The 25,144-nt window shown below is 39.5% G+C and overlaps 1 protein-coding gene across 2 annotated transcripts in view; it reads left to right on the top strand.

Annotated features, from left to right (window-relative positions):
* The first annotated feature begins 11,589 nt into the window (after window positions 1-11,589).
* LOC138588398 (exportin-1) overlaps window positions 11,590-25,144 on the top strand; it is a 36,449-nt gene continuing 22,894 nt past the window's right edge. For both annotated transcript variants that reach the window (XM_069658496.1, XM_069658495.1), the window contains exons 1-6: window positions 11,590-11,902; window positions 13,431-13,562; window positions 13,885-13,986; window positions 19,289-19,361; window positions 21,985-22,046; window positions 24,541-24,585. In XM_069658496.1, the coding sequence (XP_069514597.1) occupies window positions 13,437-13,562; window positions 13,885-13,986; window positions 19,289-19,361; window positions 21,985-22,046; window positions 24,541-24,585 (408 nt within the window). In that variant the 5' untranslated portion in view covers window positions 11,590-11,902; window positions 13,431-13,436. The remainder of the gene's footprint in view (window positions 11,903-13,430; window positions 13,563-13,884; window positions 13,987-19,288; window positions 19,362-21,984; window positions 22,047-24,540; window positions 24,586-25,144) is intronic.

Below are 25,144 nucleotides of genomic sequence, written 5' to 3'. Positions count from 1 at the left end.
AATCTGGACTAAAAGTCAGGATAGCTCAGCCTCTGCTGCTTCAATGTTAGGAATTCTGTTTGTTAAATCTGTCTCCTACAAGTCCCCCAATGTTTAAAGTGCAGTATTAAATCAATAAAGTGTGCTTTTAATTTGGTAAATAAATAATATTTTCAAATTTGTACTTTGGAAGTAATCCAACATGAAACAAGAAGCCATCGCAGTCAAATGGAGACCAACAGGTACTGCAGTCAGTTATGAAGAGATTTAACCACAGATGACAAGATTGTAAAGAGAGAGAAAGAGAAAGAGATATGAGCAGAACCTGAACCAGAGCAAACCCAGATGAGCTCGTTTCCTGAAGCTGGTTCAGTTTGTTCTCTCTCCTGGAACCAGCTGCAGATCAGTTCTCCTGGAGGAGTGCGCGCTGACTCACATTTTCTGATGATTTACTGTGTTTGTTATTCGCTGCTACTTTATATCAAATGTGTTCACCTGACCAGAAGAACTGAGCCAAAGGAGTAAACAGAGTTCAACTAAACCACTGAACAAACACACACACACACACACACACACACACACACACACACACACACACACACACACACACACACACTTGATGCAAACATGCCTGGAGGTTATGGGTCAGGAAAATGGCAGCTGAGACTTATGCAAACAGTGAGTTTAGTTCTGCCTCCAGAGCTGCTCTGACAGTAGAGCTTAAGCTACAACCTGCTAAATGACCTGTAAACACTTTCTGACTGTAGTACACAACTTACATTTTCTCCAAGGAAAAATGTGTCTGCTAAAGCAAAAGAAAGATATTCTAAAAAGTAATAAAGCTGAAAGCTTTGCAAAGAGTTCACAAGTTGAGAAAGTTCAGCAAAACTGATTTTATTTATTCAGTTTTCCTGTGTTAACGAGAAATTTCAGTTGTTTTCTCAAGATCTTGACTTATTTATCTTGCGATCTAGAAAACAGAACAACAGGCTGGTCACTGAGATGTTACAGAGCAGGACATGCCAAGCTGCCATTGCCCACACAAATGAGGTAAGTAAAGCCCGTTTCTATGTTTGTTTGGTGCTTTTGCAGCTCGGGGGATACGAGTTATGATCACCTGACGTTACTGTGGTGCAGCGCTGTTATCTCGAGACAGAGATGTGGACTTGAGACTTGGTGACTTTGACTGGAGTTGACTCAAGTCACTGTTTTGATGACTTGTGACTTGACTTGACAAAAAATACAGGACTTGAGACTCCCCTTGGACTTGCAAGTTAATGACTTGAGACTTGACTTGACTTGAGGCATGATGACTCGGATGACTTGGGTGTGTTCAGAAGTTTGAATGTTAGACAGAAAATTTGAATTATATAATTTTATATTTAACAGCTAACTATCAAGTATGTACGCAGAGCAAACTGGGAATAATGATTGGACGACTTAAAAAGCTCCCTGATATGTGATTGTCTCCTCGCTATGGCAACACGTAACATCAAAGCCCCCAAAGAGAAGCCTCATCAGTCGTACTCGTTACTCCTCAATACGCTCTCAGAGCAGACCATCGTCATGTCATTTTGAACAGGTTATATAAATTGGCCAATAATATCATTATTAGACGGGCTGCTAACACCTTGTGTTTTCTCTTTATAAAGACCGGATACTACAGGTAAGAGTGCTGCATCTTGGGTGGAAAAAAAGTGACTTGACTTGACTTGCCCAAGAAAAAATGACTCGAGACTTGCTTGGGACTTGGACCAAATGACTTGAGACTTACTTGGGACTTGAACAAAGATGACTTGGTCACAACAGATGATGACATGAAAAAAAAAAGGAAATTACCCCACTGGAAAATGGTGTATATAAAATGTATGGATGTCCGCTTAGGGCTTCCGTATTTGTTGTAACTACATTATATGAAATTAAAATTTAATGGGAAAGCGGTCACATACTGAAAGTTGTACCTGGGAATGTCCAATATATGTAAAAAGATTATGTGGTAGAATAAGATGTATGACAAATATACACATGGTCAAAAAAACTATACAATGAATGTTATTCATGCAACAACCATTCAAAGTGAACGGAAGAGAAAAAGAAATGAAACCTCAGCTAAAGGTTAAAACACAAATTATTGTCTGTATGGTGCAATAAAGTAAAACAATGTATCAAAGCGTTTCAGCTGTAACATACAGTATGTGTAGTTTACTTCCGTGTTAGCAGGGGTCCATCTTGTGGCTGATGTGCAGAACGTGCAGCACTTTCCTAACAGCAGCACCAGGGGGAGCATTTGTTGAATGTTTTAGAAACAGCTTTAAGGGGATTCTGTTCTTAAAGCTGGTCCCTATGTTTATTACATATTTGGGAATCAAAATAACTTACTAAAAAAAAAATATATTTAAAGTTCCAGTAAATCACCTCAGTCGTCAGCACAGCTGCAATAGCCGTCTTGAGTCTCTTACTGAAAATGCACATGATCAAGGTATGTCCTATGTAAGTGCTTGTATTTTCCACTGACAGGCTCAGATTGTTATTCTTAGTGTCTGACACATCATATTATAGAAAGTATCCCTACAGAGAGAGACCTGTTTGTTATGGTAGGATCCTTTTGTTTAACCAGAATCAGCCATTACATCACTCTTTTCACAGCCACCAGACTCCATTTAAAAAACTATGATTTTACCTCACAGAGTTGCTGGTCTACAGTTTCCTCGATCTGTTTGTTTTATTCGGTGACTTTGGTGTTTTAAATATCACAAACTAACCAGTCAAAGCAGCAGCAGAGCAGCAACTCATCGTCCAAAGATGGCTGTCTCCACCTCCTCTCATTGTACTAATTTGAAGCCCGAGGCGGGCGCTGCTATCTTGCGCTGTTGACGTCATTTGGAGCCAGCGGTAACGATGTCCGCCTCTTCCATTAACAAAACACACATTGAACTTAACAAGCAAAGATCCCTCAGGTTAGCGTATTTAACAGCAGAACAGCTTCTTGTTGTTTGTCTGAAGCAGATATTCATGGTTATGGAACGTTCAATGACTGTAGTGTTAGTGTTAGCTGTCAGTCATGAGGCCACACTCCCTTTTTATAGCATCAAATAACCATTTAAAAGTAAACTTGTCAGAAAAATGAACACTAAGGGCCCGATCAGACAGGACGCGTTTTACGCCTGCAAAACGCGAGACGCACCGCACTGCCTTTTTGTGAAAGTAAACACCCGATCAGACAGAGCGCGTTTTAGCAGCTGGGGGCGGCTTTTTTTCCCTACTGTTGTTAAGGCAACCACCAAATCATTAGCTGTCATTAACCTAACCGTTACATTGTAAACTGACAGAAGGCTCGCCTCTCCTTTCATCCGATTGGACAATGAGAAAAAAACGCCCATGACGTCGGGCGCTTTTCTGCTTTGAGTTGAAGTTTTTTCAACTCGAGGTGCTCGGAGTGTTTCCTGAAAAACGCGAGGCGCACAGAGCGGAAAAAAGCGAGGCGCTCTGCAACGCAAAAGCAGCGCGCAAAAAGCCTCTCATTGAAAACAATGAAAAAAAGCCGCCCCCAGCTGCTAAAACACGTCCTGTCTGATCGGGCCCTTAGACATAAATCAGCATGATAAGAACTAACTATAATGACAGAAACCATGTTTGAGAAAAATGTATTTGATGTGTATTTTGATTTTATAGTTTGACTCATGTCCCATCTGTTAACATGGAGGAGGCGGGCTTTATGACCTATACTGCAGCCAGTCAGCAGGGGGCGATAGAGAGGCTTTGGCTTCACTTTTAGGGAGCTGTCATATCGTCCATCATTTTATACAGCCTATACTGTAGTTTCAACATGTGAAGCCTCCTATATCCTATATATCTTATACTACATTATCATCAGTCAATAAAGCAGTCAAGTGTTCGACTCTGCAGATAAACAGGCCTTTATTAACATTGTGCATGTTGTTTTAAACAGGTCTTTAAGGATTTAGAACTGAACGTGATGTCTTTCACGGCCTCTTCTCTGTGCTGTCCTGTTTGGAGGGAATGACCCACTTCCTCTGTCTTCGAAGTGCACAAGGAGGCGTCCTACGCCAGTGTCGAAGTCTCCTAGGTTGTCCATGACCCAAAAGGCTGCGTCCAAGTCGGGAACCATCAATGCAGCACTGTTTATGTCCAGCTGTAGGGTCGTTATAGTGTTGAATTACAGGTTACACATATACCGCAGCATCTCAAACTTTCAATACATCACTTTGAGGTGAACGGGTAAAAGTGTAGAAGAAAGGCGGCGATATAGATTTATTAAAGTATATACAAATCATGTTAATAATTATGAGAGATAATTCATTGTTAAACTGTCCCTCATGTTAAACAACATTTTTCATGCTATCAATCACACATTTCTAACTTTGATTTAAGAGTTAGTACCTTCACAACATGCGACCATGGAGGGAGGCGGCAGAGCAGCTGGTACCTGTGAATGTAGTTTGTGGGCAGGTTGCGAATACGAAGATACACAGGCTGACAAAAAGAAAGAGAAGCTTTAGATTAATCAAGTCACATAGAAGAAGAGAGTCAAATACAATATAAACAGTTTGGAGAGAGCTCAAATGGCTCATTACCTGGCAGCAAGGTGTTGGATTCAGTCCGTCCAGACATGGGAGTGTGTAGTTTTGTCATTAGGAAGTCCTGATCTTCACTCCCATTGACCTTTCTGACCTCTTTGGGCCGTAATAGAGTCACAAGAAAGCCTTTGCTGTCGATCAGTTCTGTAGCAGCCTCAGCAGCACCGGCAGCGTCCGAGAAACTCACCAGGCCATATGCAACTCCACATCGCACTACTTTCTAAACATTGAGAGGAAAACATCCCCTCTTTATGAAACCGAGAGTTTAAATGAGTCAAATTTTAAAGATTAGAATATAAAATCGAAGTTACCTGAACACTTACGACACATCCAAAAGGTGCGGAGAGGATGAGCAGATCCTCGGCTGTGAATTCTCTGTCCAAGTACGAAAATAGTTCAATTGTCTGTCGGGGCAAAACATGTGTTCACAACTAAAGTGTGAAAGAAACCATCATGACAGAGAAGAGGGTCGGTGTCTACAACCTCACCTTTGATTCAGTCATCTTTGCACAAATCTCCTTAGACTCCTCCTCCGTGTGATGATCAGAAGGTTTATAGCAGTTTAAACATCTGTGCATCTCTGATATTAAACACCAGGAGCTTCAGTATTCCAGCATGGCAACAGGGAGTGTGTTAACATGCAACTATTTGGTAACCATGGTGATTAGATTTAAATCATTACCTGCATGTCTCAGAGTCATAAATGTTATTGTTTGAGCTACCAGGTTAGTTAGCAGGTTAGCTTGCTAACTATGCTAAACTACAATAATCCTGTTCATTTTAAGAGGAATTTGACGATTAAAGCTAAATAAGGGCTCCCTAATGGAAGAGGATTAGGGCCACTGGAAAAAGAAATTAAGGTCCAATAAAAAATTTTTTAAATTTTATTCTGAGAAAAAAGTCAGAATTCTGCGATTAAAGTCAGAATTCCGTACTCCCTTTAAGGTTAGTGAACAATTCTTTAGCTTATTAGTGGATACATGTTAGCATAGACTACCTAGCTAACAAGCTAATTTGCTAATCCTGCAAAAGCTCCAATAGCTGCAGCTCTTGGGTACTGGAATATAAAGATTAAATATGAATGACTTAAAAACATGCAGTTAAGGATTTTGTTTAGTTTTAGTGAGGATTTTGTTCAATTCTGACTTCAATTTGAAAGAATTATTAAATGCACAAAAGGATTTTGCAAGAACCTCTGGACCAATATAGAAGAGCTTGTGTAATACCTTTTTCTATCTTAAATTAGGATAGATGAGGGTGCCGGTTTAGCTAAGTGGGTAGAGCAGATCCCCTTAGCCTATATAGAGGCTACAGTCCTTGATGCAGCGGCCTCAGGCCTGACTCCTACCCTCGGCCCTTTGCTGCATGTCATCCCCCACTGTCCCCTTCCAATATTTCCTGTCTCTCTTCAGCTCTCCTATAAATAAAGGCAAAAGATTACTTATTTGGGAAGTAACCCCCTTATCTCACAATATGTGAAATTACTTAAAGATGTTATCTCGAGGATTTCAGTTTCAGGCTGACTCCGGTTGTAACTCTTGATTTTCCTGGCTGACGGTCGCTTTCCTTTTCAGACTGTTTGCTTCATCTGAGCGTCGAGTTTGTTTGTTTTTCTTTGGATTTTCACTTATTTTTGAAGTTGTATCTGTAGTCATCCATCTTTTCTTTGTTTGTTCAGCCATAGTAGATTACTGTTTACTCGCAACACTTGCAGAGAGCGGAAAAGCAGCCGCTTAGCTCCGCCTACCCTCTCTGGCAGACCAACCACTGCTGGCTGATAGAAAACGCGTCACTAACTGGGCGCTGCTTGTGATTTTCGTGAGTCCATAATTCTGCAAATGCAAAGGCTTTCATCAGTGGGTCATAGGCTCCTTACATTCTCAACTTTAATTTTGACTGCATGTGAGGGGAATTATGGGTTATTTTTCATTTGGCCCAGTTATCAAAAGAGGTGTCGTGCATTGCTGAAGTTCAAAATTCTGGTGTTGTTACAACTCTGGAACAAAGTTGATGTTTATTATTGGCAGTATATCGATTTAGTTTATTCTGAGCTAGAATGTTTAAGTTTAATTGTCTTTGAATTATTATTATCATTCTTATTAGTATTGTGAGGTTTAGTTGGCTTTGCACAGAAATGGTCGGTAAAATGTCCTTCATAGGAAAACGTTTTTGTAGTACATTTCAGAGCCTTTCTTACTTTTACTTGAGTAAAGGAGCTGAATCACACAAGTATCTGTACTTCTACTTAAGTATAAAATGTGTGTACTTTTGCCACCTCTGGTTACATACACAGGCTGATGCAAAGAGATAAGGGAGCTGTGTATGTGGGCTGTATGGGCCCAACGGCCATTTAAAGCCCCAGGGCCCCCAAACAGGTCCATCCAGCTACGACAGACCCCACAGATCCAGCTTACAACATGTATCCTTTGTTTATGTAAAACTTCTGACCAAATTATCGGTTTGAGAATTGCTAAAGGATTTTTAAGATTTATGAATGTACGTATTTTTGGATAAGCTTGTATTAAAGACAGTTGATGCATAAATCTAAATAAATATTAAGAGACATTCAAGATGTCATGTCCCTGTCAAATTGGTGGTACTTTATTTTGCAAAATACATTTTTCCCACCTAAAAATGTATTATAGCTTTGACTTTTTTATATAAAAATGGAGTTTTACAAATTAAGTTAGCCTTGATTGCACTTGAGTGGTTTATACTGCGTGTTTTACTTTATACAGTTTTTCACACATTTCTTGAAGCCTTCACTAATTTTCTGAAAACTTAAACGCAAAACCAAATATTCAACCTACATTAACAAAACCCTGACTCTTCTAGCAAAATGAAACAATGCTTTCAGATCATACACACAGCGAGTCAATATATAAACACGACAGAGCATTCATTAGACACTACATCAACAAATTGAGAACACAGCGTCCAGGTTACACGTTACATGTTAAGTTTTTTGGAGGCCTAAATGCATTTTGTAGAAAAAGTATAGTAATCACAATCATATTCAGCACAGTAAGCCCAGAGGAAACTCTAAATGAAACGCTCATTACAGTAGGCCTACACTCAAAAATGTTGTGCAACTGCAACAATGAGAGCCTCTTGCTGCTGGGAGAACAAAGCAGTCCTTCCACCTTCATGTTGCTGGTTTTGTGCTTTGCTTTGCTTCATTGTCAATGCACTTTGTAAACTGTTGTTTTTAAAGGGGCTATATAAATAAAGTTATTATTATTATGTGGTTGTTTTGCAATTTTACAAAAGGAAAGAAACACTTACAGTATAAACATATACATACAGTTGTAGTAAAAAAAGTAAAGGGCATTACTTTTATATGTAAAATGTTGTAAGGCATGAAAGGTTTTTGTCCCCTTTCTATTAGCAAAGTGATGTTCTGTAAATGTGTACAGCAAACTTTCAATGACCCGTTCTCTTCTCTGAACGTCCTGCTGGTGGTAGCCACAGAGAATCGGCTCAAATTTGGCTGTACTTCTTGTCCTGCGTCCCTCATTGTCATCCCATGAACAAGAACATAGTCTATGATAGTTGCTCGAATTCCATCTGAAATCTTTTTTTACTGTAATGTTATCCTAATTTCCTTAAAAGCATGTCTGTCTTCTCACCAGCAGAGGGCGCTCCAGGATCGCATGTCACATAGAGTTATTCCAAACCCTTGAGTGCAGAAGATGGCGCTGTTCTTTGTTTATATGATGTCCTGATTGAAGCATTGACTTGAAAAGCAGGGTAATCAAAAGGCAGGTGAATATTTTTGGCTCATTGTGACATTATTCTTTCCTGCAGAAATAATCCCCATTTATCAGCACATTAGTTGCTTTTAACAATCAAACACACTTTAAATATAACTGTAATGTTGACTTTTATTATTGTGTGATTGCTCTAAAAACTGCACCAATTTTTATTTCTTCTTCTTCTACTGTTGAAGGGCATAGGGTCAGCAGCAGTATGTGCCAACACCACAAATTATAAGTTTTTTTATAAGTTGATTGCCACATGGAGGTCAGCTCCCCTGTGTGGTGCAATGATAATGCATGTAAATGGACTGCCATGCCTGAACCAGACAGAACGAGATTTAACCAGCCTCTGCCTGACTGACTGGGGTTGCTTACCTCCAAACTTCACACGTGTGTAATAATAAATTCCTGCACTGCACTCACAGCTCAGTTCTGTTGACAGTGAGGGCCTGAAGGCAGATAAACCACATCTCTCTCTGAATGAAATGGTTTTCATAGTACTACTTTATATTTAATTACATGACACTGGTGTAAACTTTGTAGGCCTACTTTTAGAGATAGACATGATTGAAAATATCGCTGATGTTTCTGCCTTGCCTTTTTATTTTCATGCGAAACATTTGGTGTGGTTTTTTTTCAAAGCATTTGAGCTCAATTTCTTGTGTGGGAGGTGGAAAAAGATGTATTACTTTTATAAATATAGTTATCATTGAGCCATTTTTTATTAGTGGTGTGGTGAGACGCCTTTTTAATCACTTTGATTTCACTGCAGGGGACTATACCCGGTGCATTCTGCCAGGGGGGAAATCCTTCGGCCAAGACTAAATGAGAAAAATATAATTTATAAAGAGGATTAGATAAGAAAATACATGCTTATTTGTTTACAAATGTTATACTACATTTAATATCACAAGTGTGTAAAACTGAGCACAAAGTACATGAAAATGAAGAACTACAACAGTAAAAGCAGCAAAGGTTAAACAGATCTTTAAGAATGTTTATTTCTATGTCTTAAGCTGAACTTCAGATGCTGCTGTATTACTGAAAAGTGGGCTGCCCAGTTTGTGCCCAGGACCCTGTGTTTACTTCTATTTTCTAGAGGTAGAGGATTCTAGGAATGTGACAGCATGGAGGGCAAACCAAATGCATCCATGAATCAACACATAGATAATAGGCTTTGAAATCTTGTTTGTTAATAACAAAGGCTGGGATATAGGCCAACTGTCTGGGGTGTGAGGCTGATCCAAGGACAGTGACACTCCAACTGTGCACAGAGACAATAACTTTCACTGGAGATGGAAAATTGTACGCATACTGAACTTTATTTAAATAAAATAATATTTGAGATTATCTTGTATGAAGGATCATGTGACACATAATGATACTTTGCACAATTGCATGCAGTGTGAGCATAAGAGCATATGCTATTTGATGTTTAATTTCACTGGTTGTTATGACACGTGCAAGTTTATAACAACACAAATAAAGTAATACAAGGTTTTGTTACAATGACACTTTTTCTTAATCTGATACATCAAAAACATGAAAGGATAAACTGACATTTGCTTTCCAAATCAAGTCAAACAGAAAAGAACCTCCCCCCAGAAATGCTCTGACTTTGCAGAAGAAAGTACTACTTCAAATAACACAAACGGTGTATAAACATATTCCTGAGCAGCAGAGACATAAAGAAATCAGAGGTAGACAGTGTTGCTGGGTAAAGACTCAAACGCCCTTCGAAAAATCCTCCCTGAATGACTTTACTAGGTTGTGTACTGTCTCCACTACACACCAAATCCAGTATTTTTCCATCAAGTAGCGCGCTGGACCACGTGACCACAAAGGAGAAAAAAACGCTGTCATGTTTGCATCCTCAATTGACAGCGCTGCACACTGTACATGGCTCTCAATTAGCAAAATAAACACAGTGCCTGCACATTTGTCATCTCTGCTGCTACTGACACTCAATATTTATAAAGTCCACCGTTCACTTTGTTGCTGTTGCCCATTCGGCAGATAAATTCTCCTTCAGGTCGTTTTTCTAACCCCGTGCGTTCATGATCATGTAACCACTCCCACTCGTGGCTGGTGGAAAATTACCAGCTTACAAGCAACAGGCAAATGAATGGTACTTGCGGTTTATCACATCACACAACTTAAAAGTCTACCTGAATGACACAGGCGCTGTCCTTTAGCGATATATTACGTTTAAAAGTAGAGGAGCATTCACAGAGAGTCTAGGTGGATAAAATCATTAGATGACACTAGTTTTACGCCTCGTATCCTATAACACGTGCAGTAATGCATTGTTGCATGTACATTAGTGAAGGTTGTGTATTACTTGACCCTCAAGAGTAGCACTTAACAGTGATCGCTTACTTATTCGCTATTCTGATAAGCGGAGTCATGTACAAGTCCATTCTGCATGGGAGTCTGCCCTAGTGTTGGGAATTATGGCTCTTTGAAGGGAGTCGGATCTTATGGCTCCGTTCCTTAACGGATCTCGGAAAGTAACGGAGCCATAAGATCGAGTTGAGGGGGGTTGGACTCGCGAACGTACCTGCACTCTAGTCTCCCGTGTCAAGACACATGCACATTTAAAATTATGTGCTTTTAAAATGTAAAAGAAAACAGCAGAATAATGTAGGAACAATTAATCAACGTCACTGATTTGCCAATAATTTATGACACAAATCTGTATGACCACAGATATGTCAACAAAAAAACAACAAACTTGCTGAAGAGTTATAATGTTGCTCACCGTCAGCACTATGTTATGGTGACATGATTCCACTGCATGTGACCTAGTATAGCGGAGTTGCAGCTGAAAAGAGCTGCCTGTGGTAATTCGGCATAAAGGGGAGTGGATCTAGGGCGAGCATTGAAATTTGGTAACAACCATAAAAAGAACGGTTCTCGCCTACGACTCGGTTCCCGTCGTTCGCACCAAAGAGCCCTTCAAAAAAATCGGATCGTTCGCGAACGTCACAACAATAGTCTGCCCTCTTTTCTCTCCGGGCGGAGTGGTCGCGTGGGCGCTTGAGCGAATTGAAATAAACTGACAGGTCAATCATCCAATAGGACGCCAAGTAGGAAGTCTCCGCCAAAGCCGCAGCCAATCACAGCACAGAGTGGGCGTAACCCCAGTCCAAACTTTACGCGGCGCCATCGGCTGAAAACTAAACCGAGATGGAATCTCCCAGTCTGAACCGGTTTCAACCGGTTGAGAGTTAGTTGCTTGAGAGAGGAGAGGAGGCGCAGGCACACAACCTCTACACCGCCCCGCTGGAAAATTATTAGAGTAACGAATTTATTAGTGAATTAAGGTTTACTTTGTTTCGTAAAATGTATCGGAGTGACATATTGCAGGGTTTGCCGTGATAGTAGTTTTGGAATCCACATCAGTGGTTCTTACCAGCCAGACATCACTCACTGCTGGAGCTGGAGATAGTCAACGCTGCAGAAATAGGAAATCTTTTCTAATCAACAGTGATACTGAAGTACTCACTATATCTTGTAGCTTCTTTGGCAAACGCCACTCTTTTCAGTCAGAGCCTTGGACTTTAGGTAGGTAACTGGGGTGAAGTGCAAACCTGCCTTGCTGTGATTAACGTCTCTTAACTTTATCTATAGAGGGAATAAAATGCATAATGGTGTTACTGTTAAGTTGTGTTTTAGTATAGTTTACGCTGCCTGTCATAGTGTTCCTTCAGCTAATTCAGAATAGCATCAGAAGGATAACCAAATAGCCTTCGACTGCCCGCTAGCTAGCATTTACCACTTTATAAGGATTAGCTAACGTCTGCTATCAGAGAAAGTGCTGTAACTTAACCAAACTAAATGCATAACTAACCGAGGCTGCATCTTGTAACGTGCGACAGAGCAGATGAATAAGTAACCAAACGCTGTGTGATTAAATCCGTGCCTCTCCCACCACAGCAGCATCACTCCAGTGCGTGATGTGAGCGGATGTCAAGTTGGTGTTGCTAGGTACTTAGCGGTAGCCAATGTTAACTTAATCTCTGCGTAATGTAAAGCGTCTGAAAACGTAACTGTTACGACAAACCGTGCTCGGTCTCTGTGGAGTGCAGCCGCTACACAACCCGTCAGCTTCCTCAAACAGCGTCGTTAAAATGACACTGTGAGTGAAATGCATGTATGGGCGCCCTCCGTCCCTGGTATCCTTGGTGGGAGTGGTTGCAGTCAGCAGTGAAGCCCCACATGTGAACTGTTTGTGCGCCACAGTGCTAGCTAATGCTAGTCAAAGCAAGCTAATGTTAGCATCGGTTTGAAGTATGCTTGTGCCGCGTGCACGCTGTTTACATCGGGTACATTACAGCTAATTCATGTAACTGTCAACATAGTTGTAAGCTGCATTCATTATTCAGTGTTTTTAACCTCGGCTGCCTTTTACTTGTGTTGTGGTCTGTGTTTGGGGGAGTGAGCTCCGTCACCTACAGATGTAAACAACGTGACGTCGCCTAGTATATCCGGCACGTGGCTTGGTTAACCTTCTTAATATGGTCGCAGAAAGAAGTGCTTAATTAGTGAAACATACAAACATTGGCAACTTGTGCTGGTTTCTAAGTCTGTGTCTACTGTAAAGCAGGGGTTTAAACCAACGAGGAAATGTCATTGCTGTAGGTTTTATGAATGATGTACTCATATGTTTACAGATCAATATTAACCTACTTTTGCAAAGATAGCGTGGCTCCTGTCTGGTAAAAGCCCCTTACCCCCAATAAAACAGTTGACTTACAATGTGACAATTTTGAGCAACATAGTTTATTTGTCTTTGCTGCATGAGTCCCAAGTTTAAGTCTTGACTTGAGTTAAGTGTCCCAAAATATCACCAAATATCATTTAAGGAAGAAGACATTACACAACTCTCCTTTCCTTTATGTACTTTTTGATTACTGACAGGCTTGTGACACATGAGCTTCTTAAAATGACAGCGCTTTGGTGGGTCTAGGGGGACCTTTGTTTAGTGGTCAGCTGTTTGGAATTGTTTCTAAACACACAGTTCACATGACTTCTCCCCATTTAATGTGTTCTGTGCACTCATGACCCCCTCCCTCTGCTGTCCTTCTTGCAGAGCTCTATGCCAGCAATTATGACAATGTTAGCAGACCATGCAGCACAGCAGCTGCTGGACTTCAACCAGAAACTGGATATCAACCTGCTGGATAATGTGGTGAACTGTCTATATCATGGGGTTGGACCACAGGTATGTTGTGAAACATATACACATGCTTTATAAGTCACCTGACACCCTGCATGTTGTGACTCAGTGTGTGTCAAACATATTGCAATAGCCAGAATTAAAGGAAAAGCATTTCATTTGATTTTAGACAAGCAGTGTTTTTCTTTACCACATTTTTTCCCTCACGTCCCACCAAAAACACAATATCTTAATTCTTTGAAAAATGCACTAATGAATCTGTCTATGTACAAATAACTGCTGTCCTGCTTTCTAAATTCCTTTTTTAAATCTCTTCATGGCACCTCAGTGTTAAATCTGAAAAGTTTCATTTTTGTTTGTTTTACAGCAAAGAATGGCACAGGAAGTGCTGACACACTTAAAAGAGCACCCAGATGCCTGGACGAGAGTGGACACCATCCTCGAGTTCTCCCAGAACATGAACACCAAAGTAAGCTAGCACCAGTCCAGAAAACAAAGATGGGAAGACACTTACACGTGCTATGAGGAAGTGTTTATACCAAAATAGAATAAGTAAAATGCAAAAACAAAACATTACAAGCCACAGTGGTTTGCTAACAACATGCTTAAAATGATGTTAAAATACAATTTGGTGAATCTTTTTATTCAAAGCAGCTTTATGTAGTGAGTGTGTTGTGTAGGTGCACATGGACACAGCCGAAGTTGAATACATAATCCTGACGGTACTTGCTACTTCATCTATGCAGGACCTCTTTAATCTGTTGACTATGGCAATTAACTCACTGCATCCTCAAGGAAATGCACATCATTCATAATAATTCAGTATGTGACACAGGCAAAATCTAATAAATGAGATAGTTTAATCATAAATGGATACATATACATTAGGTTAACTAAGTCAAGCAGTCGGACAAAACTGTACAACTTACTGTACTTAACTCAAATTACACTAAATATGCAGGGCAAGCTAAACCCATTTTTGTATTAGTGAAAAGTCTTGCTTAGAAATACTAAGTAGAAAAGTAGAATGGGGCTGGATGGGTAGGATTTAGAGCACAAGTTTTCTCAGCAACGTCAAGCTAAAAAGCACAAAATAAACTGTTCAATAAAGAGCTGCAAGTGTATAAGCCCTGATCAGTTGTTGCAGCTATGCTAACTTTTCAGCTATTGACCAGCTGCTAAAAACATCCAGACAGATGTAAACAATTTCCAATAGTTTAATGTAATATATTCTCTATTTCTCAAATTTATGACCTTAAAACAATGATAATAAACAATTATTATCCCCAGCTCCTTTCATCTGTTATTTACAGTTCTCAGATTTGAGTTGCTGTCCACAGTATGTCTACAGATAAGTGTACATTTTGCCCCGGCTGTGCACTGATACAGCTGATAAAGCAAACTGCCTGTGAACAGTGAACCCAGTGATTTAGCACATATGCATTCAGAGATTAAAAATTATGACAACAAGAAACATTAACTATGATGCTTTAAATAATAAAGCTTTATTTGTAAATGTAATGCCCATATTGGAAAATGAATGTATGTGCTGAGTTTATTATAAAGTGCAATGCATTCACAGCTTCCTCAAAGCACGCAACTTGACATTGGGCTTTTTTTCTTTTTTGCTTGCCTGTAAGATTGCTTTTAACACTGACGTTCATGACTAATGTCTAAGTTGATGTATCAACAGCACTTTTTTTCTAGTTTTTGAATGTGTAGTCTGCCAAAAAGGGCATTAGAGGAAAAGAGGGAACACAAGGTAAACACCTCTTGAATTCTGCATTTATCCTCTTTCATTAGTTTAAAGGGTGCATCATTTCAAAGCACTTTGAACATTTGGCTTTTTTTTAGCAACTATATTAATTATAATTTTTGAAAACATGTCATGAATTCAAGTTGTGACTATTTGATATTAATCACAATGTTCCATTATGTTTATGGCTTGTAATAGGAAGAAAAGGGGTGTGTCATCCTGTGCATCATGACACAGCTAGGCTTTGACGGCAGGCCTCCACAAGGTCTACCCTTTTTAAATTCCCTTTGACTGAATTCTGTTCATCCGTTTCTATTGCATCTGTTTCATTGGACAGAGGGAGGGTGCAGGCTGCAGTCAGTAGGATCCATTGTAGACAGACAGTCTGTTGAAGGCTTAATTTCACCTGTAGGGATCATGGCTCTGTTCCCGTCCCACCCTTCTCTCCTTTTTTACAGTGCATCCTCTTCCTCCTCTACCCTCTGTTCCCCTCAGTTCTTCAGCCAAGACCCTCTAATGTTGTGCTTTTGCCAGCTAAAAAGTTGCAAAGCATTTGGCAGTTTTCTCTCTTTTTACCTCTTGTGGTGGTTTTGTGCAAATTGTGGCAGTTAAAGGTGAAACGAAACATGCCAGAAAGTTGTGCAGCACTTCAATCGACACCTGTCCAGGGTGTGCAGTGAGTGTGCCTGTAAGGAGATTTCACCTTTAATCTTCCAGCGTCCCATTGTCTGTAGCACATTGTTAATCCTGCTTTAATAACATCCTTTACGACATGTCATTCATTATTTTATTTTGAATACTCTCGAATTGATGATCCCTACAGCTGAAACAGTCAGTTGAAGTAACATTAGATCCAAAACTAATAAATAATTTTTATTTTTTATTTTTTTTCTCTTCATGCTTCACTATAAAGCAATCTGAAATGAATATAGGGCATAACCTGTGGTTGGTCTTGCTGTTCCTTATGACACACCAGTTAAAGGGATCCGATTGAAGCTTAGACTCGAACCATAATCCATATTCTAGTGTCGGAAAAGTTGACTCACAGGCTTTAGGGTTGGGTATCGATGACAGGTTTGGATTTTGCTCATCAATTCTTGTTTTAACAGATTTTAGTCTTTAAGAAAAAAAAAGTCAACACATCATTTTGTCATTTAATTTTTTTAACATTGCCCACATTTCACATGTAATTTTCTTTTGTTTAGCTTGGGTGGTATTAAGCCTGATTTATTCTTCAGCATTGCCATAGACCCATCGCTGTAGTCTTACACACATCTCTCCAGAAATGTGACTACACGTCACAGCGACGCAACGCAGACCGCAACAGCTTTGATTTGTCCTCTTAATGAGACTTTGCTTTATGCTCGCTTGTAGCTACCTGCTGCAGCATTTTGGCTTCTACTTGAAGCTCAAATGCAAATAGTGATTGAGAGTCGCAATGTCTTGACATATAGCAGCCCCACCCCTCACAACCAGTGATGTGGACTAGGGATGGGCATACATATTTTTTGTATTGCAGTAATATCAGTAAGAGCTTTTACCCTACAACCAAATACCATAAAATGTGGTGTAAAAGAGGCACTTTTAATACTTTTTTTTTTTCATCTAAAAAGTTTGCTGCATCCCATATACCAGTGCGACTAATATACCAGTGTAAAATGCAGAGAGGTATTTTATTGTGTTACTGTATTTTACCCAGACGCTGGCACTATCCGGTTGTTAAGTGGTGACTCCACACCTCGCATTAAACTGTTTCTTGGTCCGAGCCGCTATAACATCTCCTATTTACAATATGCCGCAGTGCTGTTTTCCACGCTGTTTTAAGCGAGGAAAACTAACTTGATTGTTTCTAAAGCTTCGTCACAGACATGCACCGTCATGATCGCCATTGCAGCCGCCACCCTCACAACAATCAACGTTACCATAGGCTGCCAGCTACCGCACCAGTAGCTAGCAGGATTGCAAACTCGACATGGCGAAAACAGATGGTAGGCTGTAATTTGTATTTGTGTTAAATGAAAATAAATTGAAATAGTGTTGAAATAGAAAAGCTTTTTCCCTCTGGGATACCCCCCAAAACAGATTGCGTCTTATTTTCCGGGACTTATATTCCAGATTTTATGGTACATAAAGAGCTACATTTATGTGTTGACAAATGCACAACCAGTAGGGATTGGAATGCAGGATAACTCACGATATAAGATCTGGGATACGTGGCCCACGATAATGATAATCTCACAATACAGCGATTTTACAATTATTTAAATATTGCAAGAAAATCATACAAAGTTTGTATTATGATACATCATGATATCTGAATAGTCTTAATTAGTGCATCTGTTAACTTCTTTTCACTGTTGTCCGACATTATCCAACTGTCTTCTACTTTTTCTTTGGCCAATTCATTTCCGTTCATGTTACCCTCATTCATGTCCTAACTGCCACAATGAGGAGTCATGAAGTAGTGACGTGGCGAGTCAAAATTTCAGGGAAATCTGTTTAGAGCGCCGTATGTTTGTAAATTAAAATATCGATATTTGGCGCCAGCCTATCAATAATTGTATTGCATGAGTCAGTACGATGATATATCGCCGTATCAATATTTTGTCCCACCCCTAACAACTAGTGATGTGGACAAGGGATGGGCATTTCCAGTCAACTCAATATGCGAGTAATCTAATTACCTCATGAACGCGTAATCGAGTACTCACAAATTATATATTTTTTACAGTTAAAAAAATACACAAGTCGGACACGGACCTCCCCGGCCCGGAAACAGTAGGCTATATGCCTGTAAGAGAACATGACTAACGCTTTCACAGGAATGTACATAAATTGGCAACAATAGAAAGCAAGTGCAGGCCCTTCAATTAACATTGTTGTAACATTTCCTCGCCAAACGTCACAGTGGTAGCGGACTGTATGGACTTCTGTCCTGTGTTGTTTAACACGTTACTCACATTTCTTCCGTTGTCTGGCGTGATGGTGGCGTGAACTTCGGCTCAACAAACGCCACCAGCTCACGGAAGCCTTCTCCTTCCACAACACTTAATGGGAGCATATCTCCAGTCACCATGTTCGTTAACAGCAGGCTAATCTTCTCCGCTCTTGTATAATCACAACAACGTGTGCTAACAGGGCTAGCAAATAATGTGATGCGAGACTGCCTGTCTGTCTGACTGTCTGTCTCTGCTGGCTTCTCCTTGTGCTTTAAGCGCATGTGGTGAAACATCGAACTAGTATTTCTATGATATACAAGTTTAACACCACATATCTTGCACAGCACGTTATCGTCGTATTTTTTGTCAAAGTACTTCCAGACATCACTTTCCCTGGTCACGGCTGACATGGTGCATGTAACGGCGTTGAACTACTTTAGCCGAAAACAACGCATGCGCGGGTGCGCGAGTAGTGTAACGTTACTCGAATAATGGCGTCTCGATTATTCGTCCCCGTCCCTGATGTGGACTGAAGTACAGACTATTTAAACTCACAGGCTATTCATCAAAATCAGATGGCATGTTTCTTAAAAATTCACAGTTCTAATGTACTGCAGCCTGTTCCAGGTAAAAGAGCCGTTCTCGATGCCCAACCCTATAACCTGCAGTGACTGTAACGTCTGTGAAAGAGCATTTAACATGGACCTGTTTTCAAGAGCATTAGACTTAACCTCTGAGTAATCGGAGATAAAGCTGGTTAGTGGATTGTTGTATTTTTTCTGCCGTCTTTTGCTGTCTGGTGTGATGCTGGGAGAAACAGCAGGACTTCTGCAGAGTTCAAGCTTAATGCTGCTTTTAGAGATCTAAAAAAACAAACTACAAATGAATGCTCTGCAAAACTACTACAAAATCTGCATGAAAGATGTGGTTCAGTGCAATCCAATTTAGAAATGCAAGTTATTACAGGCTGGTCCACTTCATACTGTATTTGGTTCCTATTAAGATTACACAATGCTTGTTGTAGAGTGTTTTCATAAAGCTTTGTCCTAATGCTTCTCTCCCCTTGCATGTTACAGTACTATGCTCTTCAGATTCTGGAAACGGTTATCAAAACAAGATGGAAGATTCTCCCCAGGAATCAGTGTGAAGGTAAAACTTCATTTTGTGTTATAATTCACACATGAATTCTGTTTGTGTTGGTGCCTTTTTAAGTGTTGTGACGTGCGGTTGCCAAGTTGAGAAGTGTTCCCCACTAGGCATGCTGGTTTGTTTTCTGCTTGACTGGCTCACACTGGCTGCTGCAAGCCAGGTTGGGCTTTGGACTGTAGCAGCTGTTTCAGAGAGGAAACAACCAAAACTCCCCGGCACTGATTTTACAGCTTTGTGCAGAAGTCGAGGAACTTTGGTTAAAGTTATTACTGCACTTGTTCAGGCTGCTTGGGTAGAATTTTAATGTGAAGTTGGGATTAGGGTTAGAGACTCTAATCGAACCTGTATGTGTCTGAAGGAAAATCCCAGTGTTTGTTTCAGACCATTAATCTTATTCTAAATGTAGTTACAGGTTGCTGGCACGAGATAATCCCTGCCACAACTGCTCTCAGTTAGGGATGCCACGGTGGGGAAATTTGCCCACCGATTAATTGACTCGATGGCAAAAATCTTTATTCAAATTTTTTTCCCTTTTTGACCACAGGCTTGAGGAGACGAGCAGATATAACACAGATCTGTGTATTTCTCTTGCTTTGTACCTGACTCAGTAAGGTCACAATCTGTCCCTATTTCTGTGCACACTTACTATAAAGTATAAACTGCGTCTCCACATGCTGTGAATGACATGAGCAGGAGCTGTAACCTGCGATCAGTTCATCATAGTTTATAATAACGCAGCACGGGGAGGACACAGACGTTTAATAACGTTGATGTTTCTGTCTGTCTGTCAGACAGGCTCCAGTCTGCTGTGTAGTTCATATATTTCACACAGAATTGCAGAGGAGCATCGGGTTTCATGATCAAACTAAGTTTTATATCAAGTCATCACTTCAGTCCATGATCACCAGATCCCTCCCTCTGTGCTCATGCTTTCCCCCTCTCAGTGCTGCGAGACTGCATCACAGTTTGTATTATATGATGTTTTTTAAAGTCTAATGAAGGTGAATGAGGCTCCTTGTATATTCATATTTCTATACGCCCAAAAAAGGCAAAACGACGGTGGAGGCGGAGGGGGAGTTATGCAATTGGAAATTGGTAATCGGCAAGCCTACTCTGAGTTGCCACAATCAGATATCTTTAAATCTTGTATACAGGAGGAAACATATTTGGAATAGAATATTTTTCCACTAATATTTTTGATAGAAGTCCGTTGTGGTTTTGTAGTATATCATTCAGTAAAGTTGTTTTATAACATTTCTTTTTCTGTTATATCCTTCTTCTTAAAGTCCCACTTGTGTGTCAGTTTTCTGGGAAATTGTCTTTTTGAAAGATAGAAAAGCGTGTGTATCTCAAAATTGCTGTTTTAAGAACACAGGCATACTCAACTAAACAAAACAATATTCCGCCAATATTATGTACCTTAAAGTTTGGTGTATTGAAGACACACTTTTAATATATTTTTCTTCATCTAAAAAGTGGGCTGCATCCTATATACCGGTGCGACCAATACACCTGTATAAAATGCAGAGAGAGGTACGTTATTGTGTTACGTTATCCAGCAGATGGCGCTATAATCTACTTTAGTGCAGCCGCCATCCTCACAACAATCAACGTTACTGTAGGCTGAGCTCAACTACAGCTCTGGTAGCTAGGAGGATTGAGAACTCGACATGCTGAAAACAGATAGTAGCCTATAATTTGTGAGTTTTGTATGGGTTTCCAATTTAAATATATTGAAATAGTCTTGAATTAATTTATATTCTGATTTTACGCTGTATTTTTTTAAAAATCGCATTACTACAGAGGGGTTCTCTTGATATCGGAATAGGTAGCGGGAGGAAAATGTGGTATATGAATATTGCTAGAATAAAGTTATGAAGTTGTGTTTTTCTGCAGTAATACGGTAGTAATAAAGTGGCATCTTTTCTTGATCGTTTTAGACCCAATACTAACGTTTGGAGGAAGATGTATGACTGGCAAATTCTACTATGGTCTTACATCATCTGATTTTTGATCAAGCAAATAGCAATGATTATAAAATACAAATTATAATAATGTGGAAATCAGTTGATTTTGCCTTCCTGCGTTCTTCTTTAATCTAGCTCTAAATTAATAATTTTATGCACTTAGACTTCCCAACTTCTGACTGTACGCCTGAGTTTTGTTAAAGTGTCAATCTCAGTGCAGGGCAACCAGTTAAATATGTCTTTTCCCAATGCTTGTGTCAGTATATTTTGGCTCTTCAAATTACACCTAATTTTCAGATTTGAGTGCAGTTTAGAAACAAATCCGAGGGAGCTGAAGACACACGCTCTAAGATGCTCTGCTCACATTGACAATCTTGATTGTCTATAAGAACACCTGGGGAGACTTCTCCTGAACAGACCCAAACATTTGCCCTGTAAGAAATCAGTAGCAGATGCAGCACAGCCCCAAGTGTTTACTAACTGACTCTGCCACAGTATGCAAATGAAAGACTACACTGTTTTGTGTTTTTTAAGCCTAAATACTGGGATAAGACTCCACATAGTTTCAGGCAACTCTTCATGTCAGGATATGTTTGGATTTACATATTTTGGTGCATGCTAACAGGTTTCTTTTTCTTCTCGTTGTGTATCTGCAGGTATAAAAAAGTATGTTGTTGGTCTCATTATCAAGACTTCATCAGATGCATCAAACGTGGAGGTGAGTCAATTTTGAATTCACATTAAACCTGAATTATATTTCTGGGGTAATTGTAAGATCGTAAGTGCAGGACCATGAAAGTTGAGACAAAAACTGTATGAATTTAAAATATTCTGATAAAATGTTATCGCCATATTTACAGATTAGAGTTGATCTTATTTTGTTTTTGTGTTTATGTGACATCAGAGCAGCATGTAAACAGGCAGTTCTCCCCCTAGCCAATCTCAGGACAGCCATGAGTAATGCTGGTAACCATAGTGCTGTGTTGTCCAGACTAAAGTGGTGACTTCAGCTGCTTTTCAAAGTGTTTTCAGGCAACTTGACCAAACAACAACCGCAGGGTTTAGTTGTTAAGACTGTGTTTAAGTTTCTTTAAAAGAAGAAGAGGAAAAGTTCAGCTTTGGTATTTAAATATATTCATATCTATTCGTGATTATAGAAACTTTAAGAAGTCCCTTTGGCTGGCTTTCACCCTGCTGAATAACCTTCATATATCCTGTAATCATGAGAGGGAGGAAGTCTTGAGGGTTGTTTTTTATGTTTTGTGCATGGAGTTGGTCAGTCTAACTCAAGTAATAAATGAGATTACTATCTATATTCTTAGCTTTATTACATAATATTAGCAGTATCGTTACTGCAAGGGATGCATCAGTGTTGTTATGTTGGTATGGGCTTATTCGTTGTCCGATCTGAACGTATATGATAAGTTAAAAAGAAATGCAGCCGTCAGTCTGTATTTTAGTTTCAGAGAAGAACAACATGAAGGCAATTTGCAACAAATGTTACTCTAATTCATCATCCATCTTTGCTCACTACATCAAGGCCTTTCTTCCCCTCAGGTGTGAATACACTACATGTCATGAACTTTTCTTTAAAACACAAAAATGTTGAATGATCAAATATCTTTCGGCTATGAAAAGCAGGTTATTATTGGTTGTCTGTAAATCCGTAGTGTTTTCTGTTTTTTCAAAATATCACATATCACAAGAAATGAAAGTGAAACTCAAAACTGCACTCAAAATGAAACTTACCTTAAACTGGATTCAAATGAAAAGTGCTGAACAGTTTGTAAGAAGTTACATTTTATGAGGCCAGCATGTATTCTTTTAACCAGAAGATAGCTGTGGATAAGGGTCAGGCCTGGTGATAGAACATATAAATGACAGAGTACTCACACTTGGCTGTTAGCATTTAATAATCAGCTTCATAGGGAGGAAGCAGTTCTCTTTATGCTGTTTGCAAACCTGCAAAACAGTACTCATCGAAGCCATTTAGACTGAGTTATTTAGATTGCTGAACCAAGCAGGCTGCTGTTGAGTAGAAATGTGGTTTCAAGCAACGTCTAACGTTCAGATACATGAATTCTATTAATGGTCAGATATTGTAAACATGTTCCTAAATAATAACTTAAAACCTTCTGTGAGGAGTTTTTAACTGGTTATGAAACAGACTGGAATTAATACTGATACCTGTATATTAACTAATCAAACAAGACCATCAGCGAGAAAAGGGATTACTTATGTACTGTTATTTTAATGTATGATTCTGCTGCCATGGGGTCCGTGTCCGACAAGGAGATTAACAGCATGCTGCTGAAACAGCCTTTCTTTACATTTTTCACAGCAAAGATTCGCGAGTCATACGTTTAAGATAAAGCAGGAAGAGATTTTTTGTCAGAAATGTACGCATGTAAAGGATCAGCAAAGAGAGGTGTTTGTCCAGATGAAAGTTCCTCACAGTAGCTTTAAAGATACAATCTCAAAGATTTAAACTTTTGTGCTTTTGAGCGCCTCCGACCAGCAATTATCAGGAATTGTAGGAGCACGCTTCCCAATTTAACCAGACGTCTACAGCTTGCTCCCTTTGTCATGGTTCTAACTCTTGATTTTCCTTGCTTTCGTTTGTAGACTGTTCGATTTAATCTGATCGTCGAGTTTGTTTCTTTTTCTTTGGATTTTCACTTATTTTTTGTATCTGTAGTCATCGATCTTTTCTTTGTTTGTTCAGCAGTAGTAGATTATCGTTTCCTCGCAATGCTTACAGAAATCGGAAGTGCAGCCTCTTTGCTCCACCTACCCTCTCTGACAGACCAACCACTGCTGGCTGATGGAAAACGTGTCACTAACTGGGCGCCGCTTGTGTTTTTTCCACGAACGTCGCCACAGACGCCCAGTCCATAGAAATACTATATACAGCAAATGCATAGGCTTTCATCAGTGGGCCATAGGCTCAGTCACCATTGTGTTACCTCATTCGGTGATAGATAGAGACTTAACAGACATTTAAGTTGTTTAATTTCTTCTAAAATATGAAACGTCCAAATGAAATGTTTAACTTTTTTATATGTTGTTGTCTTTTTCATTCTGTTATATTTGTAACGTCTCTGTTTTCTTATTTCAACACGTGTTGCTATGTTTCAGCTTAAATATTTTAATGAGTAGGCTTGTGTTCTGACTTACATCCATTAATCCCTTGTTTATTTTTTACTTTTTAGAAAGAGAAGGTGTACATTGGGAAGCTGAACATGATCCTTGTTCAGGTAAGCCTTTAATACTTTTGTCGGGGTAAACAATAATGTTAGCAAATTACCATTTTCAGAGCTACTTTTAGGACAAAATCTTTTGGGAGAAAGAATAGTGAAGACAGTTGTTCCCCCCTCTGCAAGCTTGAATCGTATTTGCATGTGCCTTTGCATTGTTTTAGCCCTTTTACTGCATTATATGGGAAACCTTTGACATAAAGTCAGAGTCAGAGTTTTGTTTGAGAGTTGAGGTTTGAGGAACAGCCTTTAGTGCAAACAAGACAGCAAAATCACATTATAAGTTAAAGCACTGCTTAATATTTCTTCAGGCAAACCCACATTACATGTGAAGTGTGAGTTATAGTGTGCAGTTTATTCGTGTTTATTGTTGTTGTTTTGGTCGTGATGCTAGTCAGCCAGCAACTTTTTTTTTTTAATCGATCAGTGTTGTCAAAGCCTGACCATTATTGTAAGCCATCATTGTTGTCCCCGGCTGTTAGAAACACCTCTTTGTACTCTGTTGAAACACTGGAATGTTTTCCTAACACCACAGCGTTGCATGTTAGTGAATGTGTAG

The sequence above is a fragment of the Semicossyphus pulcher genome, unplaced genomic scaffold (assembly GCF_022749685.1).
Source record: "Semicossyphus pulcher isolate SPU_LCO1_2020_fin unplaced genomic scaffold, fSemPul1.0.p SCAF_12, whole genome shotgun sequence".
Lineage (NCBI taxonomy): Eukaryota > Metazoa > Chordata > Actinopteri > Labriformes > Labridae > Semicossyphus > Semicossyphus pulcher.
Note: the sequence above shows the minus strand (reverse complement) of the source record. Positions and strands in the feature narration are given on the sequence as shown.